Genomic DNA, 14,298 nt, shown 5'->3' with positions numbered 1-14,298 from the left:
TCTCTAGTTGTGATGTCAAAAGATGTAAATAAATGATGCAAAAATGAGATTTCTGAGTTTCTGATTTAAGTTTCCCAAACTAAGTTGGCTTTACAGGTATTCACTGCAAAATATATAATCATCAATAAGTCACTTTTTCTTGAGAAAAAGTTTTTTTGCTTGATTTGAGCAGATAAGACAACTTTCCAATGGAATAATTTAATTTGCCTATAGAAAAAACTGCTCTTGTACTTAAGTACCTAATATTGATATATATTTTTTCAAAGGGTATTAATACTAATTCTATTCATCTTATTTACCTTTTAAATTGAGAACAAATACACTTTTTTTTCCCCAATGTTTTTTCCTTGTCCATGTCCGTCTGCAGCAACAGGTGGGGGAGAGGGAGGCAGTTTTGCACTGCAACATGCTCCATACACTTAAACATTTTTTAGTTGTTTTAAAACCCTGATATTTTTAACCTCCTGTACACCTAAATGCCTGGAACTATTATTAATTTAGGGCTGAATAATCTGCTAAAAATGACAATGGCTTTACTTTTTTTCTTAAAAAAAAAAAAAAAAAAAGATTGTGATTGTTATTTTATTTGGATTTTTCCCTCCGGTTTTAATGTTTTTATTGAAAGGGTGCTTGTCCAAAATCTATTGGTGCAGAACTTTACTGCTGCATGAGAAAGTCTTTACTTCGACTCGTATGCATGGATCTTTGCCTTTGTGTCTTTCTAAATGTAGTGTGATCACATTCAGTGTCTCTGCCAGAATGAAAAGGATCTTATATGATATTGAAAATGCAGTTAATAACCCAGCACCCTCCTGCTGGTTTAAAAATGAGGAACTAAAAGCTGTTCCTTTCCCTGAGTTGTAAAAGCTCTTTGTCTCATTTAGGTGACCCCAGGAAATATGACCCCAGCTTCAAGGGACCCATCCAGAAAAGGTAAGTCCAGGACTGAAGTGTTGGATTTCTCTTTTGTCGCTGCGCTGCAAAAGCTGATGAAAAAATCTCTTTAATTTGGTGGATTTGCCCTTAATTTGAGCTGATGGATAAAATGATCTGCCAATGGAATACGTTTATGCACTTATAAGATAATGGAGTTTTTTTCCTATTTTTTTAGCTTAAAAATAAATCTGCTCATTCAGCTTATTGGCCAACTGTCTCACTAATCAGCTCAAATCCAGGGAAATGTATTTATTTTAAGAAATAATGTCTAGAATGGACTAATGCATTGTGATGGTTTTTAATCTGGCCTTTTCTTCCAGGGGCTGCACGGATATCATCTGCTGCATCCTCTTTACTTTAGCTGTGCTGGGTTATATTGCAGTGGGAATACTGGGTAAGTATTAACTGTTTGGTTTGCCTTAAAACAAATCATTATAAGCTGTCATTTCTAGATACTTACCTGTTATCTCTGCTTCTAGCCTGGTCCCAAGGTGATCCAAGGAAGGTGATCTACCCCACAGACAGTCGAGGCCAGTTCTGTGGGCAGGCTGGAACCCCACTAGAGTGAGTTTCCCTTTAGGAAGAAATCTTTTTCATTTAGAAATCTAAAACCTAACAATTGACCAACTTATGTGCTCCTAAAAATTCATTAGATGTAAATCTATCTTGAAATACTTGTATTTCTACTTAATTTTAGCAGGTAAGACAATTTGTTAGTTAAATAAGATGATTTACATTTAGAATAAGAAAAAAATCAAACAAAAAGAAAACAAAAGTTTAATTGGCTTATTTTAAGGGCAATAATAACACCCATCTTAATGGGAAATCTGCTTGGTTGGAATAAATCACTTAATATCTGTTTAAGTACAGTGGAATCCGATTATAGTGATCACGATGGTCCAGAGCCAATTTGAACACTAAGCAGTTGATTACTATATCCGAACTTACCCATATTTCACTTATTTTTTTATGCAGAATATCATCTAAATGCCATTGGTATGGTTTTTCAATGAGAAAAATGAAATGAAACAGCTTCTGCATTTACTGAATTTTATTACAGTACCATGCAAGTTTAATTACAGTATACTGCGCTGTGCACAGACATAACTTTGGTAGCCTATTTAACTTGTGTGCTGTGCTGCTTTTTAACATTTCTGAAAATAAAGTTTGAAACAAACGGTTTCATAGACCAAGTGCTACTTGGTCCCAATGTAATTTCACGTTGGGAACCTACTAGCACTAAGTTGCTAACTGGTTAGCAAGATGCTTCCGACAAACTGGCCACATCACTTTAACTTTATTCACTCATGTAAAGTCGTCACCAATCTGGAGAATTCAGAATTGCAACGGTTGGATCAGGCGCTTCCTTACGACTTTAAATTCTGGACTAAAATGCCTTTAAACTGTAAAATCAATTAAATATTTTTTCTCAATTTGACATTGTGGTGAATCACAAGTCTTGAAATCTGGAACTTTTCATTTTACCAATACATCGTTTTTGTTTTTCCCTATCATTAAATGTTTACGCTAAGGGTAACGGCATCAGAATAAAAACTCAGAGCTTCAGATTGAATTAATTATCCTAATTGTAATTTTATAATTTTTTGGCGTTTCTGCTTTCAACAGGAATAAGCGGCTGCTGTTCTACTTCAACATCATGAAGTGTGCCAGCCCCATGGTGCTGCTGTCGTTCCAGTGTCCGACCACACAGGTGGGACCTCAGCCGGCTTTCCTTAGTGATGCATTTAGGGGACTTGGGAAAACTCTGCTCTTGTATTTAACCGGTAGCTGGGATATAAAGACTGTTGTTTTTGTTTCTTTTACACCGTGAACACATTTATTCATACCTGACCAAACCTCCCCTGCTGTACATGTTGATCCTTAGATGTGTGTGGAGAAATGCCCGGACAGGTTTATGACCTTAGTCACAGCGTACGCCAATCAAAAAGACTTTGATTACTACAAAACCTTCTGCAAAGAAGGAGTAACTAATAACATGGTGAGTTTCCTTTTTTTTTTTTGTTCATCTTTTCCCTTTTTCAGCATCATTTTAACCCCTTAACTGTATGGGATTAATGGCCTCATTGTTTTTTTCCTTCCTCTCTTGTTCTGCAGGGTGTACCAGCGATTGTCGGAGCAGGTCTCTGTCCCACTATGTTGACCCCCAGCAAACCATGTGAGTGGATTCCCTGCAGACACGGTGCCCTCCAAGTATCTAGACTTCTAAAACTTTGTCACACTAAAATAAGAATAAGAGCAGGGAAAGAATATTTGTTCCTTTTTTATATTTTTACAAACTAAGCAATACAGGTGCGTTCGTACCGGATGAGTGGAGCGACAGATTTGAATGTTATCCCTATTTACAGGAGGGACGCCACAGACACTTTTCTAGCAACACCATATGAGGTTTCGGGGATTCTTAGGGACATAGGAATGACGCTACACCTGCAAAGGATGCGGAGCGTCGGTTGCAAGTGTTGGAAAATCTGAACTTTTTCACAACATGACAACCAATCGGGGAATGAATGTGGCCTTCACTTAGACCTCAATTATTTTCTGTTACGCCTCCCTCTAGCAAAAAGAAAACTATTCGCGCTACCCCACTCCTCACCGTGACTATCCATCTCTGCATAACATTTTATCCTTATTAACATTAAAGAAAAGAAAAAAAGACATATGGTCAAACTTACAAAGAATAATTTTATTAAATTGTGTTTTAAGTTTGCCACAGAAAAGATTTTAAGTGCATCAATGCCTGAAATTAAAAATAAATAAATCCTTGTTTATCCCAGTGATGGGCTGCTATAATGAACCACTATAAATGTCTTGTTTATCCCATTTACTGAAGTAGCCTTCACAAAGCGGTATGACTGTTGGCAATATTCAGCCCGTTTTCGCTGAAAAAAACTCTAGAGGCTTATCGGCGTGTAACGTATTTAAGTGACGCGCTAACTTATTTGGCTTCATGCTGTCCAATGCGAACGTTTTTAGACACACCAAACACACCGGTCTTTCCTCTTCTCCAACTGTAGTCACAGTGAAGCCAAGCGCTAAATACGTTTCGCCGTATTTCCTCGTTTTGGCTTTCGGGTGATTTTCTTTTGTCTCTTATCTTTGTGTCTCTCCGCTTTTCTTTTCTAACCTGACAACAGCCAGATGCATGTCTCGCTCCGCCTAGCTCCACTCACATACATCTGGGACACTGCCATAGCCTTTACTGAAGGCTGGGCCTTATCAAAACTCCTTGCATATGATTGGATAAGCCACTTGTCTGTCATCTTTATCGACGTGCTATTTCAACCACTCACACCGAAGCTAACCCGTGACGCTGTGAGAGCTACGCAGGAAAAAAACAAAACAGAACAGCCGACATCTTGGATATAGCAACAGTGGAATCAGCGCAATGTCGGTAAATGATCAATGTTGTTTGTGCCATGAAAATGTGCGGATAAAAGGCAACATTGTGCACAGCAGACTTATTTTTAAAAAAGAAGCCAACCAAAAAAGTATAGACGAACGACTTACAGAACTCACTTCTCCACTACGTCACATGCAGGACACACCAGCCCTGCGTCCTGATTGGCCAGACCATAAATTCGGTTGGGGAAATCACTTTCAATGAGCGGTGTCCCAGATGTATGTGAGTGGAGCTAGGCGGAGCGAGACATACATCTGGCTGTTGTCAGGTTATTTCTTTTCATCCCTGTTAAAAACTTCTTCATGTTGGGGTTTATGTTTAATAACGGAGGCTATAGACAGAACGCAGTCGGAGCTTTCTGTTGACTCAACACTGCTAACCAAGGCAAACCTGTTGTCTTGTAAGTCGTAAAATGTTGCACTGTCGCAAACGTGACAGAAGTAACAATGACAGCGCCACTGCTGCCTACTGTAGTGGATGCACAATGACACTTTAGACTAGTACGGCCAAAAAAAAGCCTGTTGCCCAGGGTCACACGCGCCCCCCCAGGTATCGCCCTACTATTTTAGAAGCACTGATTTAGACTGAAGGAGCCCAACAGAGACTACGCATTTATTTTTTTAATAATGCAAGATGGAAAACATTATGTAAGGATTGCTCTAAGAGGTTTGTCAGTGCCACTGTTTGACTTTCCATAGTGAATAAAACACCATGACTCACTCTGTAAAATCCACGTCTGCTATGCTGATTTGAAACCAACCAGCAGCAGATAGAGGCTCCTTTAAACGGCACAAGTGAAGATCGTCACCCGTTTGTTTAGTGTAGAACAATTTTTTATTCTAGCAGATTCTGTTAGATTCTTTCTTTTGAGAAAATTCAACTCAAAACGTGCAACAATCAGCCAGTGGATTAAAACAAAAACACTTGGTAAGACCTCTTGAAATCATGATAAATACTATTCAAACTCTTTCTGCACTTTCAGATTATTGCACTAATTCTGATTTGAAAGTCTAACAGCATCTGCTCTTGATTAGTATATCGAACTCAAAACAAGATCGAAAAACACTTTTTGGCCACGCATGGATAGGTTAAGATGCAGAATTTAATTTCTTCATTGTGAGATCAATGATATTCAATTATCAATAATATTATTGCTCTTATCTATAAAGCATTCTCTATAAAAAGATGTTTTTTTGTATTTGTCTTGTTTAGGATCTTTACCGCTGCTGTTATTATGGTTCATAAATTTTACCCTGTATACGTATACCTTTTTTTAATTTTTTTTTTTTATTGTGTGTTTATTTTTTCTGTTCTGCCCCTTTAGTCACCCGTAGGTGCTTCCCAGATTTAGGCATAAAAGGAGGTGTGATAACTGTAGGAAACAAAACCAAGTTTAACGATGGACAAAAGGAAAGAGACGCCAAGGACCTTTTGGATGGAGTGAAGTGAGTAAATCGGTCATGAAGCTTTATTGAGTTGCTTTATACAATGATCCAAAATACCACAAAAGCAGCTCTGAAACACTGATCTCTATTTATTCACTGGATTGCCTGAAAAAAGTGAAGCTGAATGTTAGTGTCTGGTACTCCCCACTCCCACAGAGATGTGCAGTAAAAATGCCTACATGCATTATGCATATTACGTCTATTGCATTTGGTTGCAAAACAAGCAGTTTGCCGGCTCTGGGAAGTTTTTTCACAGGTAATTTCACTGTCAGTGTGTGCAAACTAGAGACTGAAATTTTTTTCGGGAATCCCACGGGTCACGGGATTCCCGTGGGATGGGAGTCAGTATTAATAACGATAACATGTTTGGGACGATACAGGATTAAACATTAACGGGAGCGGGAACAAACCAATAGTAACTAAAAAAACTAGAATCGATGCCAAAAAATAAAATGGAAAGGAAAAAAAATCCAGTACTGGCGCTGCCATTTTGTAGTTTTTTTTCCTTGAAGCATACACTATAATGTGAGTCAAAAAAAACTACACGAACCAAAAACCAACAGTCTGGAGCAGAACTCTGAGTTTTTCACCCGCGCTCAAAAACCACAAGAATGGGAGTGGTGCAGGAGCAGGAGTCATTCTGAATGGGAGTGGGAGTAATTTCACCAGGAGTGGGACGGGACAGGATTTAGATTTCTACTCTGGCCCAGGATCGGAACGGGACACAATTTTTTTTTCTGTGGGAGTGGGACGGGAGAGGAGTGAAAATCCACTCCCGTGTCAGTCTCTAGTGCAAGCATAGCTGTATGTATAGTTTTTTCAAATTGTCAGATTCTTTTTGTAAATAAAGCTAAATATCAACTTGATGTTGCCTGTTATTTTACCAATTGATGTGCTTTGCAAGTGTAGAAACGAGCTCTGTGGAGTTACTAAATTGGTTCATTAATTTAGCTCTATTGTAATTCTGTCAGATTTTAAAGCTAATGCACACACAGTATAAAATGGCATCATTCATGCACAATTTGCAAATAGAAAAATACTATAGCATTAACAGACATGTACTTGTAATTCAGTCTTTATGTAAAAGCTTTAAATTATATGCAAGATATGATAACCATAACAATGTAATACACGTTTATTACATATAAATAATCTTTTGGCACATCTGTATTATGCTCCATTAACACATTGATTTTGTGTAATATATCGTTTTACGTGATTTATTGACTTTTCACTGACTATGCAATGTGTTGTGCCTATTTATTATTATAAGTTAAAGTAATCTACTTATGCTATGAAACAGCCAGTGTGTGTCAAAGTGAGGAGTTTATCTTTATTTTGAAAGTCTTAAGTCCTCCTGAAATTGAGAACATCATCGTTGTTGGATGCTGTTGCGCACGTATTGTTTATATTGCAACCGGTCTAATAATGGAGTACCAATATGGCTGCCGGTGGCTTCACTTCAATCCTGTACCACCAACGGGCAATCAGCGATCCAGTGACTAGAGATCAGTGCTGTGAAGGTGATCAGGTTTCACACTGTGGAAACAAATCTCTTCTCAGGAATGCCACTGTGGTCATGGAGGCTCGTCAGGTGGTTCTGAAAATCTTTGAGGATTATACACAGTCCTGGTACTGGATCCTCATGTGAGTAACCAATCATTGGCCTCCTGCTCACTCTTGTTTTACAGTTTATTTCTTTATTTTAAATGTGACCATTTCTGTACCTAATATTTTCTCCTTCCTCTGCAGNAACAAATCTCTTCTCAGGAATGCCACTGTGGTCATGGAGGCTCGTCAGGTGGTTCTGAAAATCTTTGAGGATTATACGCAGTCCTGGTACTGGATCCTCATGTGAGTAACCAATCATTGGCCTCCTGCTCACTCTTGTTTTACAGTTTATTTCTTTATTTTAAATGTGACCATTTCTGTACCTAATATTTTCTCCTTCCTCTGCAGAGGGCTGGTTATTGCCATGGTCCTTAGCCTGCTTTTCATCGTCCTCATGCGCTTCCTGGCTGGCGTTATGATCTGGATCATCATCATCGCTGTGATATGTGTATTAGGATACGGTAAGTGTTAAAAAAACAGCTAATTCTCTTCTATTATGATCAACTGAATGAGGCAGACTCAGAAAAAGATCTTAGGCGCTTGGTTGTATTATTATTTTTTTAGGCTGCAGGACCATGGAAACTAATGCTTTAAATCATTTCAACTAGTTTTACTCTTTTCCCTCTAATCTACTTGTTTTTAAGCTAATGAACTGGTAGATTGTCTCAATAACTGAGAACATCTGATAATATAAAAGCAATGAAATCCACAATAAACACTTTTATTTTGAAAGGTTTAGCTTTTTCATTGGATCTTTGTCGTGGTTTGCTTTAATCTTCCATCATTATTAATGACGGTCACTTTAAATTATTTGTGATTACATTAAAATTAAATTTTTAATTTTTTCTGAATAATCTCAGCTAAAGAAAAAATAACTTTTTAAAATGTATTTTAATGAAGCAGCTGATTTTTAACTCATGTCGTGACATAAAAGGTGCTCTTTTTATTTAAGACATCTCTACGCTTCATTTTTTTATCTTCAGGCTTGCACTATGTTACGTCTTTTTTTTATTAAACATTTTGAACAAATGAACAAAATCACGTGGTATGTACAAACATGAAGTCAATTTTTACAGGCTTAAGGCACACATATGGTTATAAGGCAATAATAAAACAGAATGACGCAAACAAAAACAAAAAAGAAAATAAAAAGACAAGGGCGAATTATGTTGCGTGTTTATCTAGGTTTTTATTTTGAAAAAATTGTCGAGAAACCTTCGTCTTTCAACGGAAGAAAATGCTAAAAGGAATTGACAAAATCCAAAAACAGGCGGGTTTTTTTTTCTTAGGTTTTTCTGGTTTTTCATTTATAAATTCTGGTGACAAGTCAGGAAAAACGACTTTGTTTTCTGTTTTTGATTTGTAAATGGGAAAACGGAAGTAGTATCAGTTTTTGGTTTTAGTTTTCAAGATGAAAAACGAATTGCCTTAACATGCAACACTCCCTACTCATAGACTTAGGCCAACTTCCAATTCTCTCACTTGCACTTGTTTTATTCCCTAGCACTCGGTTTTGCACATTCACGTGTAAGGTTGGTATGTCCCAATACTTTAAAGAGCTAGGGGGAAGTGCCCTCATACACTTAAAATAATCCCTTCAGACTGAGTGAGGTTGGGAGCTGACTTCCCAGAGCTCATTCAATAAAAGGTAAAATAACTGCAAAAATGTACACATATTTCTACAATTAACCGCACACAAAAAAAAAAAAATAAAAATGTTGGGATATCTTGGTTAGATGTAAATCCAACTGAATTCCTTACTGTTGTGTTAAAACATGAATATTGCTAAATAGCTATTTTTCGTAATACACAATTCTACCAAGATATTTTTTATTATTTTTTTACATAAAGTAGGATGATAATGACCGTGGTGGTTGGAGGTTGGATGTCGGGGCTCCATGTGGTCAGCGGGATCTAGCTCACGGTTGATCCGAGTGAGTTACTCCGATTTCAGAAAGCGTCTCTCAGTTCCTCTGGGTGGCGCTGGGTCCCTCGGTCAGATCCTGCTGGCTGCGCGGGGCTTGGGTGTCCTGTGTCGGGCTTCTAACAAGCTTCCCTGTGGTATAATTATGCATGACGGCTTTTAACAAAATCATGTTATCACTGGAACTCGGAGAGAAAAGGTACTGGGCCTTAGACTTAGACTCAACTTTATTTATCCCTTGGGATCACTCCTTCAGGGAAATTCTGGTTCCAGTAGCTTATATAGAGTACAAAGAGTTAAAGCAAGATTCCATTAAAGATAAAAATATGTTAGACATAAAAAGAGTGTATATAGTGCAAAAAAGCATATAAAAAAGTTGTAATGTCCTGGAATACGTTTCCCTTGGATATAAAAATATCTGCACAGTAGAGAGCTGAGGGAAGACCAGGGCTGGGCTGGGAGATTTTTTCAGGCCAGGAGTCATTCATGTAACCAGGCAACCCTGACTTTAAGAAACACTTTAGATTTTAAAATGTAAAAATGTTCTTTTCTTTTTTATTTTATTTAAAAATGTAATGTATAATATGGATACATAAAAACCTAATTTTGTTTCAGTGTTAAATTCTTTTTAAAGTAAGATTCTAATTAAAAATGTCTCTGGACCTTTACTGGTTGATCTTTATTGACCCTGCTGTTTTTTAATGTGGTCTACACAGTAGTTGGCATGTGTTATTGCACAGTGAGATCAGAATATTGCACCTGGGTGACATTAGGTAATGTTATGCATAAGATGTCCAAGGAGGGAGGTGCTAACCCTTTCCCTCTTCCTATCACTTCCTTTTTTGTTCTAATGATTAAAAAATGTCAGATTCTTCTTGTAGAAACTAGAAACTTTGTGTTTTGCTGCTTCAGGCATCTTCCACTGCTACATGGAGTACGCTGACCTGAAGGGAGAGCCGGGTGCTAATGTGACCCTACAGGAGCTGGGCTTCCAGACGGACTTCTCCATCTACCTGCAAGTCAGACAAACGTGGCTGGCCTTCAGTCAGTACTTGCATACCTCTGCATTTTCTCACAGAAAAAAAATTTATTTTATTCAAATGAGATTACTCACTTTTTTTTTTTCTTCAATCTAGTGATTATCCTGGCCATCGTGGAGGTCATCATCATCCTTCTGCTGATCTTCTTAAGGAAGAGGATCCTCATTGCCATTGCTCTCATCAAAGAGGCCAGCAGGTCAGAAATAATCAAAGTACTTTTAAAAACATGATGAAATAATGACGCCTCACTATCCTTTAATTCCCAGATTAAAGTCTGCCCTAACGGCCAATAGGGAGAAAATTAAGTAGAGGCCTTCTTGTAGCATAACCTTTTACTTCCCTAGGTGTTAAGGCGGGGCAATTAACTGCAATATCATAAAGAAAAAGCATTTTCAAATCTATTTAGTCACATAACATTTAACAAAAGTAAAACTCTGACTTGCTTCCTTCCTCTGGCTATAAAGTTTTTATGTTTATAATGGTTTTGCTGTCTTTATAAAGAAGAGAGCTGCGACTAGTGTGCAGAACCATGCATGAGCTGTGTTGCTTTACTTAGCAACTTTTCAGACTCTCTACCCTCGTGTTTTTTTTTTTTTTTTTGTTCCATGAAAACTGCTACTGATTTAAATGTGTCAGTGGTGTGAAAGCACCGACCGCTCAGTTTCTTTCTACAGCAAGCGTTGCTGTGAGCCCCTCCCTCCTCTAAAGCACTGACAGGCAGTCAGACTCTGCAGCAAACTGCGCTTTAGTCTGTAAATGAGTCACACATTGAAACTTTTGTTCTGCAAATATAATATTTAACTTAATGTTGTTTATTTTTGTTTGAAGCTGTTGTACTAAAATAGATCCCCTCTGTATCTACCCTATGCATTTGCTTTATGTATATAATTTTTTATTTTTTTTTTTTTTGGGATTTAAAGATTTTTTTTTTTTGTAGTTTTGATTAAATATTACTGAATAGAAAGCTTTTTAGTAAAATCATAATCACATTATTGGCTAAAAAAATAATAATAAAAATCAAATTTTTATTTTTAATTTAATTAATCATCTGTAATTTTGCATTAGCAGCTTTCTGACCTGTAACTGTTTTCTTTTTCAGAGCCATTGGACATGTGATGTGCTCCCTGTTTTACCCACTCTTCACTTTCCTCCTCCTGGCGATTGTCATTGCTTATTGGGCAGTAACTGCTGTGTATCCTTTATGCTCCACATTTCTCTTTTGCCTTTTTGATCTTTTAGAAAAAATTATCTCATTTAATAATTTTATCCATCCTATAACGGGACATAAAATAGATAAAACTATAGTTTCTATCCGCAGCTTTTCTAAAGACGCTGAGATGTAGCAGACAGTTCAGCAGATCGGCCAGCAGTGGGCAGCATTTCTGTGATTCCACTTTTAGATCTGACTTGACTGGGAGTCCTGCAGACTTTAGTGGATAACCTGACATAAGCGCTGTTCCTCAATTCACAAGAACACGAGTACGGACTCGTTGCTTTGCCAAGTATGTCCTTGAGAAGAACAGAGGAGAGTATGGACTCGGGGAGAACGCGAGCATGCAGCATAAATATGTGACAACTCGAACAGAAGCGTACACGCTCGGCTCGTCTAGAGCTGCATTTCACCTGTTATTAATAGTCTCTAGATGATAATAAATTCTTTTCAGTTAGTGGGGGACTAATGATTAACAGTCAGATAAACATGTGTTATTCACACACGTCTATGCAGAGAGAGCGCTGCTGCAGATGGAGTAATTTTAGCCCTGCTGCTATTAGACTCGGATGTTTGCTGGTTGCTGCCGTCCTCTCGACTTCTCGCCTCAAATGATCTTAAAACGTGCTTTTATAGAACAACAGCAACAGAAAAGAGATCATATAACTTTATTTTCTGAGCTTTCTAGGTGCTCCATTGAAAGCTGCNCTGATTTAGACTGAAGGAGCCCAACAGAGACTACGCATTTATTTTTTTAATAATGCAAGATGGAAAACATTATGTAAGGATTGCTCTAAGAGGTTTGTCAGTGCCACTGTTTGACTTTCCATAGTGAATAAAACACCATGACTCACTCTGTAAAATCCACGTCTGCTATGCTGATTTGAAACCAACCAGCAGCAGATAGAGGCTCCTTTAAACGGCACAAGTGAAGATCGTCACCCGTTTGTTTAGTGTAGAACAATTTTTTATTCTAGCAGATTCTGTTAGATTCTTTCTTTTGAGAAAATTCAACTCAAAACGTGCAACAATCAGCCAGTGGATTAAAACAAAAACACTTGGTAAGACCTCTTGAAATCATGATAAATACTATTCAAACTCTTTCTGCACTTTCAGATTATTGCACTAATTCTGATTTGAAAGTCTAACAGCATCTGCTCTTGATTAGTATATCGAACTCAAAACAAGATCGAAAAACACTTTTTGGATACATATGGCTGGGTTAAGATGCAGAATTTAATTTCTTCATTGTGAGATCAATGATATTCAATTATCAATAATATTATTGCTCTTATCTATAAAGCATTCTCTATAAAAAGATGTTTTTTTGTATTTGTCTTGTTTAGGATCTTTACCGCTGCTGTTATTATGGTTCATAAATTTTACCCTGTATACGTATACCTTTTTTTAATTTTTTTTTTTTATTGTGTGTTTATTTTTTCTGTTCTGCCCCTTTAGTCACCCGTAGGTGCTTCCCAGATTTAGGCATAAAAGGAGGTGTGATAACTGTAGGAAACAAAACCAAGTTTAACGATGGACAAAAGGAAAGAGACGCCAAGGACCTTTTGGATGGAGTGAAGTGAGTAAATCGGTCATGAAGCTTTATTGAGTTGCTTTATACAATGATCCAAAATACCACAAAAGCTCTGAAACACTGATCTCTATTTATTCACTGGATTGCCCAAAAAAAGTGAAGCTGTATGTTAGTGTCTGGTACTCCCCACTCCCACAGAGATGTGCTGTAGAAATGCCTACATGCATTATGCATATTACGTCTATTGCATTTGGCTGCAAAAACAAGCAGTTTGCTGGCTCTGGGAAGTTTTTTCACAGGTAATTTCACGGTCAGTGTGTGCAAACATAGCTGTATGTATAGTTTTTTCAAATTGTCAGATTCTTGTTTTAAATAGAGCACAAAGCAAAATATCAACTTTATGTTGCCTGTTTTACCAATTGATGGGCTTTGCAAGTGTGGAAACGAGCTCTGTGGAGTTACTTAATTTGTTCATTAATTTAGCTCTATTTTAATTCTGTCAGATTTAAAGGCTAATGCACACACAGTATAAATTGCATCATTCATGCACAATTTGCAAAGAGAAAAATACTATAGCATTGACAGACATGTACTTGTAATTCAGTCTTTATGTAAAATCTTAAAATTTGCAAGATATAATAACCATAACAATGTAATATGTGTTTATTACATATAAATCGTCTATTTAACACTTTTGGCACATCTGTATTATACTCCATTAACACATTGAGTTTTTATAATATATCGTTTTACGTGATTTATTTTATCGTACTGACTATGCAATGTGATGTGCCTATTTATTATTATACCGTATGTTCACGACCACAAGGCGCACCGTACTAAAAGGTGCAGTCTCAGTTATGTGTGCCATTAGTGTATTTAACACACACATAAGGCGCACCGGATTATAGGGCGCGGGTTTTATATACGTCCTCTACTACGTTTAAATACCTCTACTGCGTATTTAAAAATAGAGCTGGAGCAAAACTGAGTATGACTGTGCTTTATTCATGTATTTATTACAAAGTATTAATCAAACCTGGGAGCTGGCCGTAAGACAGACACATCGCAGATGACACAGAGCGCTGTGATCACTCCTCTGAAACAGTTTATTGACGCATAAATTAACTTAAAATGCAGAAATCTGCTGGCAGAATATGTTCGCTTTTATTATCCTGGT

The 14,298-nt window shown here is 37.2% G+C and overlaps 1 protein-coding gene across 5 annotated transcripts in view; it reads left to right on the top strand.

Annotated features, from left to right (window-relative positions):
- LOC107087677 (choline transporter-like protein 2) overlaps nt 1–14,298 on the top strand; it is a 57,586-nt gene that overhangs the window by 25,688 nt on the left and 17,600 nt on the right. For 3 of the 5 annotated variants that reach the window (XM_015379380.1, XM_015379377.1, XM_015379379.1), the window contains exons 2-13: nt 885–933; nt 1,257–1,330; nt 1,416–1,500; nt 2,563–2,647; nt 2,822–2,935; nt 3,052–3,112; nt 5,679–5,799; nt 7,570–7,653; nt 7,759–7,871; nt 10,247–10,378; nt 10,471–10,570; nt 11,474–11,566. In XM_015379380.1, coding sequence (XP_015234866.1) covers nt 885–933; nt 1,257–1,330; nt 1,416–1,500; nt 2,563–2,647; nt 2,822–2,935; nt 3,052–3,112; nt 5,679–5,799; nt 7,570–7,653; nt 7,759–7,871; nt 10,247–10,378; nt 10,471–10,570; nt 11,474–11,566 — 1,111 coding nt within the window. Of the gene's footprint in view, nt 1–884; nt 934–1,256; nt 1,331–1,415; nt 1,501–2,562; nt 2,648–2,821; nt 2,936–3,051; nt 3,113–5,678; nt 5,800–7,362; nt 7,447–7,569; nt 7,654–7,758; nt 7,872–10,246; nt 10,379–10,470; nt 10,571–11,473; nt 11,567–14,298 lie in introns of all 5 variants that reach the window. The other 2 variants (XM_015379381.1, XM_015379378.1) reach the window with 1 other exon arrangement.

This window comes from Cyprinodon variegatus, unplaced genomic scaffold (genome assembly GCF_000732505.1).
Source record: "Cyprinodon variegatus isolate N-32 unplaced genomic scaffold, C_variegatus-1.0 Scaffold190, whole genome shotgun sequence".
Lineage (NCBI taxonomy): Eukaryota > Metazoa > Chordata > Actinopteri > Cyprinodontiformes > Cyprinodontidae > Cyprinodon > Cyprinodon variegatus.
Note: the sequence above shows the minus strand (reverse complement) of the source record. Positions and strands in the feature narration are given on the sequence as shown.